This window comes from Podarcis vaucheri (assembly GCF_965113315.1).
Source record: "Podarcis vaucheri genome assembly, chromosome: 9".
Classification (NCBI taxonomy): domain Eukaryota; kingdom Metazoa; phylum Chordata; class Lepidosauria; order Squamata; family Lacertidae; genus Podarcis; species Podarcis vaucheri.
The window spans coordinates 2915769-2937823 of record NC_138767.1 but is presented as its reverse complement, the minus strand read 5'-3'; the positions used below and the strand labels follow the sequence as shown (position 1 = coordinate 2937823).

Genomic DNA, 22055 nt, shown 5'->3' with positions numbered 1-22055 from the left:
ACTTTTTTCCCTCCAAAAATGAAGGGGAAATGTGTGTGCATCCTATGGGGCAAATGCAGGCATTCGCTGAAGACTGGAGAGCGAGAGGGATCGGTGCGCTGGGCTCCCGCGGCTTGCGGAGAGTTGCCTGCATGCCAGCGCGCCCAGACTTCACGCGGCTCTCTGCAAGGCGCCGGCTCCCACGGCTTGCGGAGAGTTGCGTGTTCTGGGGGCTGGGGTCGGGGGAAGCTCGGGTTTCCCCGGCCCCAGCCCCGCGCCTGGGGGAAAAATTATTTTTCCCCTTTATTTCCCCCCAAAAAAACTAGGTGCGCCTTATGGGATGGTGCGTCCTATAGGGCGAAAAATACAGTGATCTTCATAAAAGGGGAGAGGGAAGGAAAGAAGGAGAATAAAAGATCAGGCTAAGTTCAAATTGAAAGCCAGGCGGAATAGCTCTGTCTTCAGGCCCTGTGGAAGGAAGTTAAATCCTGCAGGGCCCTGGTCTCATGGGACAGAGCATTCCACCAGGTCGGAGCCATCACTGAAAAGGCCCTGGCCCTGGTGGAGGATAGTCTGACTTCCTTAGGGCCCGGGACCTCTAAACTATGGTTATTCATGGACCTTAAGGTCCTCTATGGGGCAGACCAGGAGAGGCGGTCCTGTAGAAGCAGCAAGGAAGCAACTGTGACAGCAGGGATCCCTTCCCAACAAAACTAAGACATTTCTTAATTTAGTTAGGTATTAGTGCAACTGCAGTGCTTAAACGGAGACCCTCCAAGTGCCCCTGTTTTCCAAAGACAGTCCCGGATTTACAGAAGCTGTCCCAGTTTCTGATTTGACCCCAGAACGTCCCACTTTTCCTTAGGGCATCCCTATTTTCATCAGAGATATATTGAGGGGTTGTCTCTATTTTTATCAGAGAAATGTTGGAGGGTATGTTAAGTGTCCATCGTATCTGAGAAGAGCACCAGAACAACTGGTCATGCTCTGTGACTTGCTAGCAGCCCTGCAAGGTCCAGTAGGTGCCAGTTTCCAGGTACCCATCACCTGAGAAACAGATCCCCACAGACAACAGATAATAACAAAGCACACTCTAATCTCTCTTGGTTTCAGGCAGCTAAAGGAACGGTGCCTGGATGGAATCGGACGTTTATGTTTATTCTGTAGCTCTGAAGGCTTTCCATGGGGTTGGATGGTGAAATGCAAAGCATTCTGTCTTCACACAAGCGTTGGTTCCCCCAACTTTACAGTTCTTCAATATCCAGGTTTTCCTTGCAAACCCATCTGCGCCGTTCATGACAGTAGGCATCGTTCCAGTTATAATTGTTACTTGCAGGCACAATGGAGACACAATCCTCCTCTATTTCTCTGTTTTGCTGTCTGTGGGGAGGCTCATTGTGAGACCAGTACCTGCGGAAAGACTTCCCATTAAACAGGAAAGATAGAGACAGGCTGGGTCTACCAATGAGGAGGAAGCAAGGCATGCTGAGACCTGTGGGGTGAGAATGGGATGCAGCCCCCTTGGATTGTGGGAGGCAGGAGGGCCACATTTTTAGACGCTCCCCAACATCATTATTATTATTATTATTATTATTATTATTATTATTATTATTATTATTATTTTAAAAAAGAAATCCCTGCAAGTTGGGAAGCGTAACACAGAAACTTAACCACACCTCAAAATAACTATGGGATGGGTGTCTCCTTTTCCCAGGAAGAGGAGAGGCTGTATCAGACTGTATTTGGACCCTTGCAAGATTCTGAATAGGGACGTGGGTGGCACTGTGGGTTAAACCACAGAGCCGAGGGCTTGCCGATCAGAAGGTCAGCAGTTTGAATCCCCGTGATGGGGTGAGCTCCCGTTGCTCGGTCCCAGCTCCTGCCAACCTAGCAGTTCGAAAGCACACCCAAGTGCAAGTAGACAAATAGGTACCACTCTGGCGGGAAGGTAAACGGCGTTTCCATGCGCTGCTCTGGTTCGCCAGAAGCAGCTTTGTCATGCTGGCCACATGACCCGGAAGCTGTACGCCAGCTCCCTTGGCCAATAAAGCGAGATGAGCGCCGCAACCCCAGAGTCGGCCACGACTGGACCTAATGGTCAGGGATCCCTTTACCTTTACCTTTTAAGATTCTGAATAGTGTGGGACATTTGACAGGCAAGTAAGTGTCTCATCTATACCTGGGAAAGAACCATCTGAACACCATAATACAGTGCATATCTTAGAACATGGAAAGAAGGTGTTCAGGGGTTTACTCCATTATGCGCCTCCCGCCTTCACATATACACACACCCTGTTCCATGAATGTCCGTGACACAGGAAACACTCCTGTGTGAAATGCTGCGGCAATTTCTGCAAGATGACTTGACTTTTCCTCTAGTGTTTGGGAACAATTCCTCGACACCGCCTATTTCAGACTTACTCTTTTTTAAATCGGGAGCCATCTGTCCATTCCCATTTGCCTTCCTCCGTTTCATCTGTAAGGCCAATCCAAGTGGGGTCACTGAGCAGGGAAGTGACAAAGTTCTGTAGAAAGAAGGAACAACCTCACTCGACATTGTGTCAGGTCATTGAGGCAAGAAAGAGACAACAGCTTGCCCAGGGTTGCACATGTCGGTAAGCCTTCACAGATTTGCCAACGTAGCCCTAAATGTGTGGTAAGAAAAGTTAGGTTCTGTGCAGTATAATTGGTTTAATTGTCGCAGGGATGAAGAATGGCTAAAGGTATATTGCTGAAATGTTTAACATGGGGCTGTATTAAAGCCAACAAGAGCACTCTGAGCTCTTGCTGAGTTGAGAATTAACTGATCGTTGTTCTCTGGTAGCTAACATGTGAGTGTTGTAACCTTAGATCATGTGAGAGGTGTTGGGTTGCAAATTCGCCATCTTGAAAGCTTCCTTTGTCTCCTAAACTCTATGGAATGAGGCTGCAAATGAAGTTCTCCTGAAGGTAGAGTAAGCAGCCTAAAGCCAATGGAGGCTGGAATGCAGGCTGTGGGGAGAAACAGACCTCTGCTTCTCGGTCTGCTTGGATCATTTCACCTTTTCTAAGATGTTGAGCCTGTGCTGGACAGCACAAGACAATGTATAGATATTTTGATTGTATCTTTGATGCTTGTGTTCTGTTTTTGAAGAGTTCTGCCAGTAAAACATTGAATAATATTTTTATGGGCCTGGACAAGGCTTCATTACCAAAGGCCTCAGTTCTTATGCTTCCAGTCGCTTCAAACTGCACAGCATTAATATCTGCAACAGGTTCAGTGTAACCCACATAAACAATTTTCATTTTAAAAAATTCTCTGCCCCAGGTTCTGAGCCAAGAAACTGCTTACACAACTGTAATGGAGCCTCTGCAGGTTGCAAAATATTCTGGGCTGTGTTCTATAATGACTTTACATTGAGATTCTACCATTGCCTACTGGGCTTCACCATCGCTGCACGTGCAATGGGATTGTGCCAAAGAACCATGTTCTCCTCTTCCAGAAAGGTCAGACGTGGAGGGACAAATACCTTTCAATGAAGCCTGCCTGTCATTTCTAACTTAATTGAGGAGCCTCTTGTAAGTTTTCATGGAGGCCCAGGACTATTTGGGACAGAATTTTCAAGCCATTGCATTGATGCTACAAAGGCAGAATAGTAGCAAAATCATCGAGTTGGAAGATACCCTGTGGATTTTCTAGCCCAACCCCCTGCAATGCAGGAATAAGCAGCTGTCCCTTACGGGGATCAAACCTGCAACCTTGGTGTTATTAGCACCACACTCTAACCAACTGAGCTATCCAACTGGGATGTGTGGATAGGAAGCAGGCAAGAAATCGTACAATATTTGCATGCGAGAACAGAAAGGAGAGAAGCAGATGTCTATAACCTGTTCTTCATCTGTCAGGATGGAGGCCAAGTGGGCGTCTCTGGACTCGCAGAAATTCTCAGCATCATACCAGCTCTTTTTTCCTTTTGAAATGTAGTAGAGATTCCTCCCGAAAGCATCCCACCTACCAGAAGACTTCCCACTTTTAAGGAAGAAGGATTCTAAGAAGAAATAAGTAGGAAGAAGAGGATAATGTATTCTCTTCTGTACATAGTTGAATTCAACCCTCCCTGCTCGTCCCTGAGGAACAATGGGTGACGTGGGGTAATTCTTGCAGCCTAGCCTACCTCCAAGGGTTCTTGTGCCGATGAATTGGATAATCCAATCCACACTGCTCTGAGCTCCTTATGGGAAGGGAGGGACCCAAATATAAGAAATATTGGGAATTGCTGCAGAACCCACTTCTGGGTCCCATTTTCTGTGAGCCTGGGAAAGACTCTCCTCCCTGCAAGAGAGGGGAGTGGTTGTGGCCGGGAGCCGGACTCCGCCTCAAGCAGGGGCCGTTTGCCCCCTGCCTCCCACTCACCTGGCTGGCGCCCACGCCCTCAGTCAGGCACCCAACCAGGTGCCTTCAAGGGGGCGTGTACAGCAGCCTGAATTGCTGCGACGCCAGCCTCCAGCCCTCACTTTTGTCGTCCCGTCCCCTCCACTCCCTTAGAGCAGGGTTTCCAGTTTTCTTTTGGCCTTGCTATGGACCTTAGGTTGGTCGCCCTGGTTGTCTGGGGGGCCTGGTAGGAATTTTTCCATTTGGCATTAGGCTTTTTGGTTTTTTCGCCTACCTCGTAGCAATCGTCACAACTTTCGTGGTATTGGTGGGTAGGTTAGGCATTGGAATAATGTGTTGTGGTGTCGAAGGGCTAGGTGTGGCTATCGCCTGCGCCTTCAATTCTTGGGTATTCCGTTAAAGGAATCTGGCGGTCGTGTATTCTGTCCGATGCCTGCTTGGCGGGAGGCCATGGCACGACCCCCGGTGACATCAGGGGAGAGCCTATAGTTGGATTAGCATCAACAGGCTCCACCTACTGGTGAATAAACCCCCTTTGTTTGTTTGTTTGTTTGTTTGTTAGACTCACCCCTCTCTGAGTGGGTGGAGTCAGCTGACGTAATCCAATGCCTAAGCCAATACCTTTTCACTTGCTGTAATCAATAAAGTTGTGGCCTTTTCTTGCCCATTAACCTTATATCACGTGTCCTTGTGTTTCATTCCACTGCCCGGGGTTCGGGTCCTCGAACCACAACACCAACCCATCACTTCAACACATGCTTAAAATCTAGAGCTCTGCTCCACAGAGAGAACCATGACCCTCCCAGCCAGCACTTTCTGAAATAATGCATGACCTGAAACACAACCATTCCCCAAATTCTCCGAATTTTGAATTTCAGTTCTCCAGCGAAGGAATTTCGCAAAAAATGCATATACTAAAGTAAAGTTTGTGTTGAAATGCTTATGTCTTGCGAAGGCAGCACACAAGAATGCATCTTGTGAGCTGAAATCATTTTGCCAAAGTATATATATATATAGCACAATTTCATATGACTATGTGCATATGAGGAAGAAGCTTGCTCCAAAATTCTGGTTTGTTTTCATGAGAACCTTTTCTTAGCAAAACAAAACAAAAAACAAATCGCAAGTGGACGTGGAAATCTTGAGAAGACTAGAAAAATGAGAAGCTGAGACAAACCAAAACTGACACATGCTTCCTTCCCCGGAGGGCAGAAGCTGAGAGAGGTCTGAGCGTGGGAGAGAGGGTTTTGCATACATCTGCCCAGAGATCTGGATGCTGATATTGCCAGTATTTTATGCACTCTGCAACAGTTAATTGAAATGCCCGGGTCAGGGCCATGCACCTGGTCTGTTGACTGAGCTCAAGGACACTGGAGCTCAGAAGCTGTAAATACAGTTTGGCCTTGGTACAGTAAGTGGCAGCAAAGGTGCCAACTCCTGGGGGCCCGGGCACCCACAAAATTCCCCACAAAGGGGCTGGGCACTCACAAATTTCGGTGCCAGAGCCATGCACACTGCGTGGCACCCATGGCCCCAGGCACCCACAGTTGTGGGGCCAAGATGGCACTCTTGCATAGCAGGCAGTTCGAGGTGAACAGTAGGGGTGGTGGATGCAACAGAGAGAATAGCAACAAAGAAAAGGATTCTGTTTTGTATATAGTTTTCTGTCTCTCAATAAAATGCCATCAAATATTCAAACGCAGGCGCTTCTGCCTGTTTGCGCAATCTGTTTGCGCAAGAGCCAACAGATGTGTTTCATAGCTTCCTCTCTGTGCCACATCTGGCGTTCAACCAAAGTGGCCTCTAATCTTTGTGCCTGCCAGCCGGGGGGGGTGTCCTTTCTGCAATTTAAGCATGCGCCTCTTGCCATTTGATCGCCCTTGCATTCTCAAAAAGTGCTGAGTTCAGGCATGCAGCTACTTACGGTACTTCAGTTTCCGTTTCTTGTAGGCCTTTTCAGCCTCTTCTAAATGGTCTGGCAATGTCTTCACTTCTTCTGCTACCTGCATGGCTATAAGCATTCCCACAGTTAGAAGGTTTCTTCTTCACCTTCACCACCACAGACACATTTGCTTGTTATAGTTAAGTATTTATATCTTAGCCTTACAACCAGGGAAGTCTGGTGTGAGAACAAAACTAGATAGATAGATAGATAGATAGATAGATAGATAGATAGATGATAGATAGATAGATAGATAGATAGATAGATAGATAGATAGATGAGAGAGAGAGAGAGAGAGAGAGAGAGAGAGATGATAGATGATAGATAGATGAGAGAGAGAGAGAGAGAGAGAGAGAGAGAGATGATAGATAGATAGATAGATAGATAGATAGATAGATAGATAGATGATAGATAGATAGATGATAGATAGATAGATGAGAGAGAGAGAGAGAGAGAGAGAGAGAGAGAGAGAGAGAGAGAGGATGATGATGATGATGATAGATGATAGATGATAGATAGATGATAGATGATAGATAGATAGATATAGATAGATAGATGATAGATAGATAGATCAGTGTTTCCCAACCACTGTTCCACGGCACACTAGTGTGCCGCGAGATGTTGCCTGGTGTGCCGCGGGAAAAATTAAAAAATTCGAAAGATTTTTTTAAAAAAAGTCAAATTTTCGATTGGGGCGCCGTCACTAGATGACCCCTGGGGTTCCCTCCCTCCCTCCCGTTCTGCCTTCGGAGAAGATGAGCCAGCCCTCAAGGAGGTGATTATGTAATTTGCTAGCAATTCATGTCCCTCCCGGCGTGACGCTGCGCGCTGACGTCACAGGGCTATAATGGTGGTGTGCCTCGAGATTTTTTTCATGAAACAAGTGTGCCTTTGCCCAAAAAAGGTTGGGAAACACTGAGATAGATGATAGATAGATGATAGATAGATGATAGACTATTATTGTCAGAAAAATGGAAGCAAGAAGAATTACCGACGAAAGAAGAATAGCAAATGAAATTAATGGGCTATGCAGAATTAGATAAATTAACAGGAAGGATTCGAAACCTGTGGGATCAGAGATTCTTAGAGGACTGGAGTAAATATTTGAATTATTTGAAAAGCAATTGTGATAAACAGATTACGCTAGTAGGGCTGCAAGAAGTTCTGCAAGGAGGACTTTGTGAAATATTGCAAGGAAGGCTTTGAAAAGAATTATTAGTTAAGGACAATTAAAAGTAAAAGAGAAATTAAGAAATGGAGAATAAGTGATAAAGAACGGAAAATCATCAGAGGTTGTTGACAGAAGTCTAAAACATTGTGTAAGAAGTTATGTAAAATGATTGTTGGAACTTATATGTTTAAAAATTAATAAATATATATATATTTTAAAAGTCAAGAAATTGAGTCCTAGTATGCTTGGCTGCTCCTTTCCGCTGTATAGTAAACTTCAGAAGAGCATGATCACTCACGCCTAATGATCCTTCCACTTCTACCCCACTAACCAGGTCATCAACATTGGTTAGGACCAGATCTAAAATGGCTGTTCCTCTTGCTGCTTCTCCCACTTTCTGGACAATGAAGTTGTCTGCAAGGCCAGTGAGGAATCTGTTTGACCTTATGCTCTTGGCTGAGTTTGACGTCCAACAAATATCTGGGTAATTGAAGTCCCCCATTACTACTATCTCCCTTCCTTTTGCATGCTTGGCCATCTGTTCCAGGAAGGCATCATCTATGTCCTCCGTTTGGCTTGGGGATCTATAGTAAACTCCCACAATGAGGTCTCTGTTATTCTTCTCTCCCTTAATTTTGACCCAAATGCTCTCACTTTGGCTTTGAGGATCTAAATCTTGGATCTCTTCACAGGTATACACATCCTTGACATATAACGCCACTCCTCCTCCTTTCTTGTCTGGTCTGTTTCTCTGAAATAGATTGTATCCCCCCATTATTACATTCCAATCGTGGGACTTATCCCACCAGGTTTCAGTGATGCCTATTATGTCATATTTAGTTTGCTGTACTAAGAGCTCAAGCTCATCTTGTTTATTTCCCATGCTTTGCGCATTAGTGTACAGACATTGAAGTCCATTAATCATTCCCCCGTGTCTCTTATTTAAGGATTTTTTCCTCCCACCACTAGGTCCATGTGCTGTTTGCTCCATTTGGTCTATGACATTTGGATGATCATCTTCATTAATTGATAGACTCCTACCTTCAGGAGCACTGTCTCCCTCCCCCCACATTAGTCAGTTTAAAGCCCTCCTGATAAGGTTTCTGAGATTTTTGGCAAAAACATTTCTCCCAACCGTTGTGAGGTGCAGCCCATCATTTGCCAGAAGTCCATCTTCAAGAAACTGCAGTCCGTGATCTAAGAATCCAAACCGTTCCTGTTTACACCATTTGCGAAGCCAGCTGTTCACTTCCACTATTTTCCCCTCTCTCCCTGGGCCACGTCGTTCAACTGGGAGGACAGATGAGATGACAGTTTGTGCATTTAGTTGCTTCAATTTCCTGCCGAGAGCCTCGTAGTCTCTTTTGATCTTCTGGAGGCTATTGCTTGCAGTGTCATTGGTTCCCACATGAACCAAGAGGAAGGGGTATTTGTCAGTGGGTTTTATGATTCCTTGCAGTCGTTCAGTTACATCTTGGATCTTAGCCCCGGGGAGACAGCACACTTCCCGAGACATCTTGTCAGGCCCACAGATCACTGCTTCTGTTCCCCTCAGTAGGGAATCCCCTATCACCACTACACGCCCCCTCTTGGGTTTGGTCGGGGTTCTTCCGTGAGCTGTCCGTTCCAAGGTTGCCTGCACATTCCCTGAGGACTGACTTTGCTGCTCGTCTTCATATACCTGATCGACTGTAATGAGGGAGAGATCCTCAAATGGAGTCTGCTCTTCGTCTTCCATGCTAGGGGAGAGGACCTCAAAGCGATTGTGTATTTCTAAACAATCAGAGTGAACCCTGGGCCTCCTACTTCTTTGAGTCACGTTTCTCCATATATCTGGCTCCTGTGTTGGTGAACTAGACTCCTTCTCAGGGGAGTCCCCTGTCTCCTCCTTGGTGGAGACGGTGTGCTCTGTTGCTTCCAAGAAGAGCTCCAGCTCTCTAATTCTTTGGAGCGTAGCTACACGTTCCTCCAGTTGCTGGACTTTGTCTTTTAAGAGGGCAATCAACATGCAATTGCTGCAGGTAAAGCTGCCTGCAACCTTTGGCAAGATGGCAAACATTGCGCAGGAATCGCAGGCGACTGCAGCTGTTCCCTCCCCTTCCATCTTGAGATCGTGTCGTTGGGGGTGGCTACAGAGGTCCTCCATCATAAAAAGCTTAAAGACAGGACAAATAACTTCCCACACACAAAAAAACCTAGGTCTCCCCCAACAAACGTTTGAGACTAGCTCCCCTAATTCTAAAAGATGGATATAACTGCCACAAAGAAACACACACACACAAGAAAACCCTTTTTGCTCCTTCTTCAACTGCTGCCCTGCAAACTCTGATAAGCTCCTCCCACAGCTAATCCCCTGCCTCAACAGAAACCCTGCCCCCTCTGACCTTTACACAGGGAAAACAGCTAATCCGCCACAAAGAAACACACACACACAAGAAAACCCTTTTTGCTCCTTCTTCAACTGCTGCCCTGCAAAGATATAGATATAGATATAGATATAGATATAGATATAGATATAGATATAGATATAGATATAGATATAGATATAGATATAGATATAAACAGAACCCACCCAGCCCAGCCTTCCTTTGTATGTGACTAGAGGTGGGCGTGGCCTCACCTGCACAGGTAACGACAAAAGCACAGGGCAGGGCAGCCATCTCTCTCTCTTTCACTACATGCATCAAAGAAGCAACATCTGCTTAGCCAAAGATGCTCTCTTGGTCTCCAGTCAAAAGAGGACAAAGGGACTGTCTCCTTATGAGATAGTTTAACTTACTTTTCCAAGCTAAGTCTGCCTTCTGGGATCCCATTGTGAACAGAATGTGAGTAAACTCTTTTTATACTTTTATAGAAGACTGTGTTGTGTCTTATCTTTTATGAGGGAATAAGGGGAAAATACCAGAACAGCTATTATAGAGGCTTTAGCGAGCCTGAGCAAATGCATACGCTGTGAGTTTAAAAGGGGGAATGTTACTCTGCTAAATTGTGAACTTGTTTACACAAGTTGGAAAGGCTATAATCAAACAATATATCCTCTCCTGCATCCCTGAACATGCCCACATTGTGGACCTTACTCCCTGTGAGCACACACCAGATGGATAACTCTTAGGCTCTTCACTTTTCTTATCAGGCTCTCGAAGCCTCTCCTGCTGTCTCTGGAGGCTCTCATGAGATCTCACAGGGCCATGTGAGATCTCAAAAGAGACTCTGGAGCACATGGGAGAAGATGCCCAGAGGCCAGTAAGCAAAGTAGAGAGGTTAAAAGCTATTCTTGTGCCAGGAAAACTCAGTGCAAAAAGAGTTTTTAAGCGCTATGCCTTACATGCATTCAATTCATGTAATTTCAACTGACTGGCCACCCAGCACATAAATTTGAAATCTTGCAAGTTAAATGCGTGTAAGTTGCAAGTTACTTGCATACCTGTGGTACACAGAAGTGGTGACATTTTCCATAAAGCCTGACCAAAAGTCTACTACATCTGTGTCTTATCTGTGATGCCTCCAAGGCAGTCCTTCGTATTTGCTTCAGTGGAATGGAAGCAGCCCCCCATCCCCTTTTAAAACCCAGTCAGGAACAAACCATCCTTGCTTTTCCACTTACCATTTTCAGAATTGATCTTAGGACGGTTTAGTGAGGCAGCCATTGTGCTCCTTAGCATGATCAATGGGTCTGTGCGAGGATCTTTAGGTGCTTTTTTCAGCTTGAGATCTAAAGTTATAAAGACAAGGATGAGTGCTAAGATTTGCAGGTGCCCGATTTCTGCCCCAATCTGCTTCATTTGATACCTAGGAGCCTACAAAGGACTTTTCACTTCTAGGAGGCAAAGGAGAATACCCTGCTGAGGACCTCTTGCCCTGGCCAAAGTGGCTGGCGCAACCCAGTCAGATGTGAGGAGTACAATTACAGTGGTGCCTCGCAAGACAAAAAGAATCCATTCTGTGATTCTCTTTGTCTTGCGGTTTTTTTCGTCTTGCGAAGCAAGCCCATTGAAGGATTAGCGGATTAGCGCTATTAGCGCTATTAGAGGCTTTTAGAGGCTTTTAGCGGCTTATCTGCTGATCGGATCAGCTGATAAGCAGCTTAGCGGCTTAGAAAAAGGGGGGAGGGGGGGAAACCAGCAGGAACTCGCAAGACATTGTCGTCTTGCGAAGCAAGCCCATAGGAGATTCGTTTTGCGAAGCACCTCCAAAACGGAAAACTCTTTCGTCTAGCGAGTTTTCTGTCTTGCGAGGCGGGGCACCACTGTATTATTATTTTTATTTTTATTTTTATTTTTATTTTTATTTTTATTTTTATTTTTATTTTTATTTTTATTTTTATTTTTATTTTTATTTTTATTTTTATTTTTATTTTTATTTTTATATTTACATCATCTTCATTTCAATACTCTCTATTTTTCTAATCTTAAATGCAATGCTCCATCTCTCTGACGCATTTTGCAATTATTATTATTATTATTATTTTTAAAGACTCATGAAAATTCTTCAGCATTCTCCAGTAAATTGCTCCTAATAAGCACATTTGTGTATGCGGTTCTGAGTAACGCACACACATTTTTTCTCCTAATATCTTACAAATTTCTCCTACAATGACTTTTAAATGCGACATTCGTTTTTATGCACATTCCCTGTGTTCTATACATTTTCATAAACGCTGGCATCGAAAAATTCAGAGACGTGCTAATTTCTGAGGTCGGCTTTATGTTGGTGCAGATAGATTCAGTGTCAAATGTTACTTGGACTGAGTTTCTCCCCCATAGCTGGACCCAACAAAGAATATTTGTATTACTGGCTGGGTTTTAAACCCAGCACGAGGTCTTAAATGAAGCTCTCTTGGTGCATTGCATGTGTGAACGAGTTCTACAGCTTGAAGGGAAACACTGTCTGCCACTCACCCCCTCCAGGGGTTGTGACTCTCACTGCCCCTGTCCCCTCCCCATGTCCACCTGTTTAGCACTGAAGTCTGCAAAGCGATGGCTCCATGGCTCTCATCTGCCGTTGATCCATGCATAAGGTTGCCATATTTCAAAAAGTGGAAATCCGGATACAAAAGGTTGGTGTGTTTTGTTTGCAAAATCTCAAATCACCTTGAGTTTTGCCGGCTATGTCCAGGAAATTCCAGACATATGGCAACTCTCTCCATGCAACATCAGGTGTAGAGGCCAGCAGTGGGGACTTGGGTTTGAACCCCTCAAAGTGCAAAGGGCTTGAGGGGGCCACTTGGGAAAGCCTCATCCCTTGTGCATGAAGAACGCCCAGCTCTTCTGGCCACATGACCAGGGACCCTGCCAACCATCCCTTCTCATGTTCACCAAGGGCACAGCCAACAGATGCATTCTAGATGTGGGGTGGCCTTCAGGCCCAACCCTGCGCTCCCTTGCTCACTAGGGCTGGGAGATATATTGATACACTGTCCAAAACCAGTTTGAAGTCCATATTGTGATATCAGTTTCATAATTTTTGACCTTGTTAGGATTTTTGCTCCATGTTTGCAGCCATGGGATTGTAATCTATCACATGACGGTGTATGTTTTCATTCCACAGTGTGGGAAGTGACGGAGACAGGATGTTAATGTTACTGTGTTAGTGGGACTATTGTCCTTTGTCCTTCCTCTCTTTGCTGTCTAATGAGAAAGAGGAAGGAGCTAAGTCAGAATGCTCCAAGTGTATTATATGTAAATAAATGTAGATTAGCCAAAATGCTGTGCTACTGAGTTCTGTTACGCAAACTGCGAATTCTCTGCGGATCCCTAAGTGTGCTGATGCTTCTTGTTATCAGTCGCTGTGATGTTCGGGCAGAAGAAAGCTTTTGAAGCTCCCGAACGATCGACCAGGAGGGAGAGAACATGCCAGTCAGGCATGCCAGTCTCTGCCAGGGTTCTACACGAGGGTAGGATAGTGCTAACATATATCGTGAAGCATGACGTGTGTGCTATGCAAAAATCACAGTGTCGGGGAAACCATGAAGCCAGCCAATGCTCCATCTTTATTTCAGACATTGTGATATATTGGTATATAGAAATGCTTAGCTAGTGATATACAGTATCACAATGTTGGAAACCAGACATCGCCCAGCCCTAGGTAACAGTCTGGCCTATATAATCATAGTGACTGTAGAGTTGGAAAGGACCCAAAGGGTCCATAGCTGTCAACTTTTCCCTTTTCTTGAGAGGAATCCTATTCAGAATAAGGGAATTTCCCTTTAAAAAAGGGAAACGTTGACAGCTATGAAAGGGTCATCGAGCCCCAAACCCTGCAATGAGAATCTAGTCCCCCTTCAGCAGGAAAACCCAAGTAGGACAATTTATTCTGGATGGTTCAGGGGGGTGCATGATCAGGGGGAGCTGAACTTACAGGAAACACCCATCCCGATTGCCACGCCAATTAAGGTTATTATAGCGATGGTGATGACAGTCCACACGACTTTCACACGGGTTTCATTCATGAGAAGAGCGATAGTTTTCCGTGGCGGTGGTGGTGGCGGTGGCGATCCTGGTGCGGGTGCTTTTTTCTTTGGAGGGGCTTTTGCTTTCGGTTTTGCTTTCGGTTTTGCTTTCGGTTTAGGCGCCATAGCTTGAATGACAAGAAGAAATTAAACCAAAAAAACTGAGTGTGAAGATGACTCATCGAGGGAAAGATTTACCATCAGGTTCACTTTTGCCCATCTGGGGTTTATTTACTTATTTACAAACTTTTTTTGAATTAAAAAAAAACCCCATAGCAAATGTAAAGTGTTGCCTTCTGCGACAAACGCATGTACAGATGTTAAACCTTGTAATCATCGGGCTGTACAGTGAAGTCTAAGCGGCATACAATCAATAGTTTGGGAAAATGGGCAGATCAGCCCAAATACATATCTCTCAAGGGAAGAACAGAAAGAAGGCTCTCCAGACTTCTATTTGCTAGCCTCTCTAGCCTTGTTAGGAAGGCTGACAGACAGACGGCCGGAGACTTCATTTCATACTCTAAACTGGACTGAGTTGGAAAGGAGTTTTCTTAACCGGGAACTCTGTAAAAGGACGACTACAGACTTTGGTGTTCTGGAGGAGTGCATACTCCGCTGATCGCACTGGTCAAAGGATGGTGTGGTATCAACAATCAACAGTGGGCCCAAGGCTAACATTTTCTGGGCCAGCTGGCTTCTACAAGTCATGGCACACGCTTCCGCTTGTTCCCTGATTTCTAGATACAGGTCTGAGTGGTTTCCCCTTTGCCTTGCTGCTTTCCGATTTAACACTGAATCGGAACAAACGGCACCCTTTGGGGAACCTGGTCGCTGCTGGTTCTGATTCAGAGGTAAACCACAGTTTGCCCAGGGGGAAAGTTGCAGGGGGAACAGAAGTTTGAATGAGCCATCAGACAGAAGAGAGAGTACTGTATCATTGTTACGAAACGATATAAATCAAGACCCTAGGAAGACAAAGCCATATTTCTTTGTTATTCTTGTTATCGCCCTCCGACGGTCAGTTCAGCGTTCTGTAAGTGCTATATTCCACATTACATTGGGTCCACGTGTCTGTGGAGCTTTTCTCCCCCAGTTGGAAGCAACTATTTGTCTTGCTGCTGTCATAAGAAAGAAGATCAACTCTTTACGCTTAACATTTGGATTGATATGGTTTTCCACTGACAGCATGGCTAACACAGGATCGGGAAAAAGACGCTGCTCTGTAACAACGGGGAAATTGGTGTGGGATGTAAACACAGCAGCAGTCAATGACAACATTCCTAGAGTGTACATGTTAGAACATGGGAAGGGATGTCTGTCCAACAAGCAGGTAAACTTCCTGGGGACGGACTTCCTCCACATGTGACCAGAGGTGGGTGTGGCCTCACCTGTGCAGGTGATGACAAAAGCACAGGGCAGGCAGCCATCTCTCTCTCTCTGCCATCACCTTTCGAAGAAGCAGGGTGCCCTCTTGGCTCTCAGCCAAGAGAGGAGAGGCCTATCTTCCTATAAGATAGATTCTAAGTGTATTTTACCTTTTTAAGCCTGTCTGCCGTCTGGGATCATATTGTGAACAGATCGTGAGTAAACTCTTTTACACTTTTATAAAGACTGTGTTGTGTCTTGTATTTTAAGAGGGAACAAAGGGGAAATTACCAGAGTAATTATTATAGAGGTTCTAGCGAACCTGTGCACACGTTACCGTTGCGAACTTAAAGGGGAATGTCTATAAACTCTGCTGATATTTTGGGAACTTGTTAGCACAAGTTGGATAAGGATATAATTAGTCAATATATCCTCTCCTGCACCCCAGAACATTCCCACAAAGGGTTAGTGGGCCCAGTATTGCATATTTCTGCGTATTTTTGAAGGATTGCATTGGATTGTGATTTTGAGTTGAGTAGTATTTTTCTGAGTTAACTTCCTGGTAAGCACATGGTCCTTTGTTCCATTGTGCAGTGGGGATTAAGCAACCCCCCCCCCTTCCCTCAGAGTTCACAGTGACCCAAGGCAGTGAAGAATTGTTTTGTATTTTGAGATTTTTGAGATTTTGATTTTAAAATTTTGAGAAATTTTGAAATTTTGAAGAATTTTCAAATTTTGGATTTTAAGATGGCTAGAGCAGCTTTTGATAGTGATGCAAAGCTAGGAATGCCTGTGCTGAATGAGTACAATTTCATGCACTGGAAGCAGCGCTTGATAGCGTGTTTAGATTATAAGCATATTTTGGAAGCTTTAAAGCCTCAGCCTACAGGATCGTCTGAGGAAGATTTAGCCAAGATAAGTGCTTGGAAACGCATGAACAGTGAAGCTAGACACATAATTTTGAGTGGACTTTGTGATGAGCAGCTATCATTAATAAATAGTACAGATGATGCATCTCAAATCTTAAGAGATATTGAGCGTGTGTATGGAGAATCTAGCATAAACAGCTTCAGAAACTTGGTGTGTAAATTAACCAGATTGAGGATGAATTCAAAAGAGGAATTCACAGAGCACATCAACAAGTTTACTGAGATTATTCAAAGAATTGATCTGACTCCCAAAGCTTTTGATGAGGATACAAAGATAGCATTTTTGTTATCATCACTTGGACCACGCTTTAGCGCATTTGTAAGTTTGATGGCTCATAGACAAGGTCTGATTTTTAAAGACTTGATTGGTTATTTAAAAGAAGAATGCAGAGATAGAGCTGAATCTCCAGTGAGAAATGCTAGAAGCAAGGACAGCAGTTATGCATCTAGGCAATGTACAAAGTCCAAAGAGATGCCTAAGAAAGTGATTTGCTTCAATTGTAACAAAGAAGGACACATTGCAAAGAACTGCAGAGCTCCTAAAGCGAAGAAACCCCACCCCTTTCAGCCAAAAGGGGAAAAGAAGGGGAAATGTGAATGCACATGGTTACTGCAAGAAAGGAACTTAGCTGTCCAGAATCGTGAAAATAAACGTAATAAATGGATTTTAGATTCAGGTGCCAGTTCGCATTTTTCATATAAAAAGGACTATTTTAATGAGATTAATGAAATAAATGATGAAGAAGGACCTGAAATTGAGATTGCAGATGGCAACATTGTTAAAGCAAAAGGTGCAGGTTCCATGAGCCTGAAATGCAATATAAACAATGAATGCATTGAGAACACAATCTCTAGAGTTTTGTATGTTCCAGAGCTGAGCTGCAATCTAATCAGCGTGTCCACTTTGGACAAGAAAGGTTTCCAGGTCACATTTGGAAATGGAGAATGTAAAGTGACTAGAAATGGCAAAGTGTTTGCTCAAGCAAAGCTAATAAATGGTGTATATGAGCTTGATCTTTCAGAGAACCAGTCTGCAAAAGTGGCACATTCCAGCCAGAAGGATGAAGCAGATCTGGACCTGTGGCACAGAAGGCTTGGACACAGGGACACCAACGTCATTCTGGATCTACAGAAAAGAAATCTTGTAAGAGGTTTGCAGGTAAAGCAGAGCAACAAAGCTCCAGCAAAATGCATAAGCTGTATTACTGAGAAGGCTATAAAACCTTCATTTCCACGTTGTGCAGAGCAAAGAAGCAACAAAGTGCTTGACATAGTGCACACTGACATATGTGGACCCATGAATGTTCCCTCACTGGGAAAGAATAGATATATTTTAATATTTCTGGATGACTTTTCAAGATTTTGTGTTGTATATTTCCTCAAAGAGAAGAGTGAGACAGTGGAGAAGCTCCAGGAATACATTGCCATGGTCAAGAATAAATTCCAGAGAGCTCCAGCTGTGTTAATGAGCGACAATGGAGGTGAGTACTGCTCAAATGAAATGCAGGCTCTCCTGGCCAAGGAAGGAATTGCACACGTAACCACAATTCCTTACACACCACAGCAGAATGCCATAGCTGAGAGAAAGTTTAGGTCCATTATGGACATGACAAGGTGCATGCTAAAGGATGCACGTTTGCCACAAAAGCTGTGGGCCGAAGGAGTGTACACATCGGTCTATTTGCAGAATAGACTGCCAACTAAAGGTGCAGAGCGCACACCATTTGAACTTTGGCATGGGAAAGCTCCCAATCTGTCGCACATACGTGTGTTTGGAAGTCCGTGTTACTTCCACGTGCCCAAGGAACACAGACACAAGCTTGACTCCAGGGCAAAAGCAGGTATCCTTGTGGGATATGCTTCTGGAGGCAAAGGATACAGAATTATGGACTTACAAACTGGTAAGACAAATGCATACCATGCGGTTTATTTTGATGAATATGGAAAAGTAGACACTAAGAACACTGTTGTGGATTCTTCAGATGAGTCAGAAAGGACTCAAGAGTTTGTATATTTCCCTTTTGAGACCCCACAAAGTAATTATCTGCCTTCGAGTGTTACAGCGCCCCCTACAGGCGACGCACCAGAAGACGCAGAGGACCAGAACCCTGGCGGCACCAGAGACGAAGATGAGGACTCAGATGGGGACATGCCTGCATTGGAGGAGGATGAGGAAGCTGATGCGGTCGCAGAACCAGAGGTCAGGATCTCATCCAGAACCAACAAAGGTGTCCCACCATTACGGTTGTCCTACTTTGCAGGGTCGGCGTTTCCACAGGAACCTTCCACTTGGGAAGAGATACAGGAGATGCCAGCTGCAGAAGCCAGTCTCTGGAGGAAGGCCGCGCAGGAGGAGATGGATGCACTGCATCAGAACAAGACCTGGACACTCACTGAGCTGCCTCCCGGTAAGAAGGCCATTGGCAGTAAATGGGTTTTCAAGGTTAAGAAGGGGTCAGAAGGAGAAGTGCAGCGCTACAAAGCTAGACTTGTGGCACAGGGATTTTCACAGCGTTTTGGTGAAGACTATGATGAAGTTTTTGCACCAACTGTGAGGTACAGCAGCGTAAGAATGCTTTTAAGCATTGCAGCCTCCAAGAAAATGAGGGTGAAACACATTGACATTGCTACAGCTTTTCTACATGGGCAGATTTCAGAGGAAATTTATATGAAACAGCCGAAAGGTTTTGTAAAACCACATGAGGCACATCTAGTGTGCAAACTGCAGAAAGGACTTTATGGACTTAAACAGGCTGCCAGAGCCTGGAACCAGAAGTTGCATAAAATGCTGACGCAACTTGGGTACAAGCAAGGCGACGCTGACAAGTGCTTGTACAGTAAGTCAAATAATGGACAATTCTCATATATCCTAGCATTTGTTGATGACCTGATTATTGCCACAGCAAGTGAGAAAGACTATACACAGATAGTAAAACACCTTAGCAAGGAGGTGGAGGTCAAGGAGCTAGGAGATGTCCAGTACTACCTCGGGATCCAGGTGGAAAGAGAAGAGGACGGCTCATTTCTTCTCAGCCAAAGACAGAAGATCCACGAGCTAATTGAGCACATGCAGATGCAAGACGCACATCCAGTTGCTACACCGATGGCTACTGACTTCCTGAAGAATCAGCAGGATTCGAAGCAGTTGCCAGACAACAATGACTACAGGTCGGCGATTGGTAAACTTTTGTATTTAGTTACCACATGTAGACCTGACTTAGCTAATGCTGTGGGGATTCTTAGCAGAAAAGTGAATTCTCCCACTGAGCATGATTGGGCAGGTGTAAAGAGGGTGGTGCGATATTTGAAAGGTACCATGAATTGTAAATTAAGGTTACCAGCCGTCAAAGACCCTAAGTTGGTTGGGTATACAGATGCTGATTGGGCTGGGGATAATGCTGATTATAAATCAACAAGTGGTCATGTTTTCATGTTTGGGGATGGACCTGTTTCATGGGGCAGTTATAAACAGAGCTGTGTAGCATTATCTTCCACAGAATCAGAATACGTTGCAGCAACAGAAGCCTGCAGAGAGATCGCCTGGCTTGATCAACTCATAAAGGACTTTGGGTTGGTGAGAAAAGAGCCTGTCAGCTTGCTAGAGGACAATCAAAGTTGCCTGAAGCTGACGCAGAGTGAGAAGTTCCTGGCCAGAACAAAACACATTGGGGTTAAATACCACTACATACGCCAGATGATCCAGGATGGACTTGTGGAGCTATCCTACTGCAGCACCCAAGAGATGACTGCTGACATCCTGACGAAACCCCTACCAAGAGAGAGTTTCCAGAATCTACGTGTCAAGCTGGGACTCTGGGTGGTTGAATAAAGTTGTTTATGTTTTGTATATGTTGTATTGCCTGAGAAGGGGTATGTGGGATGTAAACACAGGAGCAGTCAATGACAACATTCCTAGAGTGTACATGTTAGAACATGGGAAGGGATGTCTGTCCAACAAGCAGGTAAACTTCCTGGGGACGGACTTCCTCCACATGTGACCAGAGGTGGGTGTGGCCTCACCTGTGCAGGTGATGACAAAAGCACAGGGCAGGCAGCCATCTCTCTCTCTCTGCCATCACCTTTCGAAGAAGCAGGATGCCCTCTTGGCTCTCAGCCAAGAGAGGAGAGGCCTATCTTCCTATAAGATAGATTCTAAGTGTATTTTACCTTTTTAAGCCTGTCTGCCGTCTGGGATCATATTGTGAACAGATCGTGAGTAAACTCTTTTACACTTTTATAAAGACTGTGTTGTGTCTTGTATTTTAAGAGGGAACAAAGGGGAAATTACCAGAGTAATTATTATAGAGGTTCTAGCGAACCTGTGCACACGTTACCGTTGCGAACTTAAAGGGGAATGTCTATAAACTCTGCTGATATTTTGGGAACTTGTTAGCACAAGTTGGATAAGGATATAATTAGTCAATATATCCTCTCCTGCACCCCAGAACATTCCCACAATTGGCACTGTGCACAACACCCAGTCAGCAGTGGGAACTGTCAACACTGAGTGGTCACAAAGCAGTGGCCGGTTGCACATGCAAAGGTGATTATTATTATTATTATTATTATTATTATTATTATTATTATTAATTTAATTTAATTTATATACCGCCTTATACCTGGGGGTCTCAGGGTGGTTCACAGGAGGCAGATCTTAGGAGGGAAACATCTTCAAGTTGCAGAAGGCTGGAAAAAGAGCAGCTGCTTTTAGCAATTTAAAAAGTTATCCGATGAAATTGTTCTCTCTGCGAAGGGCCGGAAAGAAACCATCTAAACTCTAGTAACTGGAGGCTGAAGTGAAATACTCTGGGATTGCAGCATTAGGGGGCCGCATACTGTACCTTCTCCTTTATCTTAGGATTCCCTGCTAGGTTACCATTAAAGGCTATCACTTGCTCTTCCTCCGAGTTTAATGCAATTGATTCCTGCAATACTTCTCATCCGCATTGCCCATCACACTCCCTCCTCCTGCCTTACTAACTTCCTTTGTTTTCTCAGTGTGGTGCATGCAACAGCCCCGGGATTCCAGCTGCTTGCTGATTGGCTGCCTGCTCTCCCCTCCCACCATTCACAATCTCACCTGTTACTGAAAGGTAAGGTGAATTGTGATGGCATTTGGGGGTGGGGGGCAGGGTGAGGCAGCAGTCTTTGGCATCCCGTGTCAAAGAAAGTGGAGCAAGACCATACCCACCCACCCATACCCACCCTAAACGGCCTCGGTCCAGTATACCTGAAGGAGCGTCTCCACCCCCATCATTCTGCCTGGACGCTGAGGTCCAGCACCGAGGGCCTTCTGGTGGTTCCCTCATTGCGAGAAGCAAAGCTACAGGGAACCAGGCAGAGGGCCTTCTCGGTAGTGGCGCCCGCCCTGTGGAACGCCCTTCCAGCAGATGTCAAAGCGATAAACAACTACCTGACATTCAGGAGACATCTTAAGGCAGCCCTGTTCAGGGAAGTTTTTAACGTGTGATATTTTATTGTATTTTTGGTTTTTATGGAGGCCACCCAGAGTGGCTGGGGGGGCCCAGCCAGATGGGCGGGGTATAAATAATAAATTATTATTATTATTATTATTATTATTATTATTATTATTATTATCATGGGCAATGGTATCAACAAGCTCCTCACCTGCTTGGTGAGACTAGCCGTCTCCCATCTTCCTAGTCCCCGGAAATATTTTGGGGCTGAAATCAGGCTTCAGGCTCTATGAGACAGTTGGGGAGCAGTCATTGGGGGATCTGAAGCAAAGTTTCATCTGTACGCTGATGACACACTGCTCTTTCTTTGTACCATCAGAATTGGATGTGGAAGTGAAGTTGGTTGGTTCTGCACTGATACCTGAGTGCAGT

General features: G+C 44.9%; 1 protein-coding gene across 2 annotated transcripts; it reads right to left on the bottom strand.

Moving 5' to 3' along the window:
- Window positions 1-1082: 1082 nt before the first annotated feature.
- Window positions 1083-21192, bottom strand: LOC309540072 (C-type lectin domain family 4 member K-like). 2 transcript variants are annotated; one of them, XM_082236725.1, is made up of 8 exons: window positions 21048-21192; window positions 20826-20951; window positions 13822-14040; window positions 11069-11176; window positions 6276-6362; window positions 3847-4007; window positions 2401-2504; window positions 1083-1389 (listed from the first exon to the last, which is right to left on the bottom strand). In XM_082236725.1, the coding sequence occupies exons 3-8, from the start codon at window positions 14036-14038 to the stop codon at window positions 1224-1226; spliced, it is 843 nt and encodes a 280-aa protein (XP_082092851.1). In that variant the 5' UTR covers window positions 14039-14040; window positions 20826-20951; window positions 21048-21192; the 3' UTR covers window positions 1083-1223. The 2 variants fall into 2 exon arrangements, with proteins under 2 accessions (XP_082092851.1, XP_082092852.1); XM_082236726.1 differs by lacking the exon at window positions 20826-20951.
- Between the last annotated feature and the right edge of the window lie 863 nt (window positions 21193-22055).

Bases quoted from the DNA above. Each gene is read 5' to 3' on its own strand.
- LOC309540072 (XM_082236725.1), bottom strand. From the start codon at position 14,038: ATGGCGCCTAAACCGAAAGCAAAACCGAAAGCAAAACCGAAAGCAAAA. The intron at 2,505-3,846 runs GTTATAGACATC...TTCTTTCTACAG, and splicing joins TCCTGACAGATGAAGAACAG to AACTTTGTCACTTCCCTGCT. The intron at 1,390-2,400 runs GTAAGTCTGAAA...GTCTTTCCGCAG, and splicing joins GGCTCCCGATTTAAAAAAGA to GTACTGGTCTCACAATGAGC.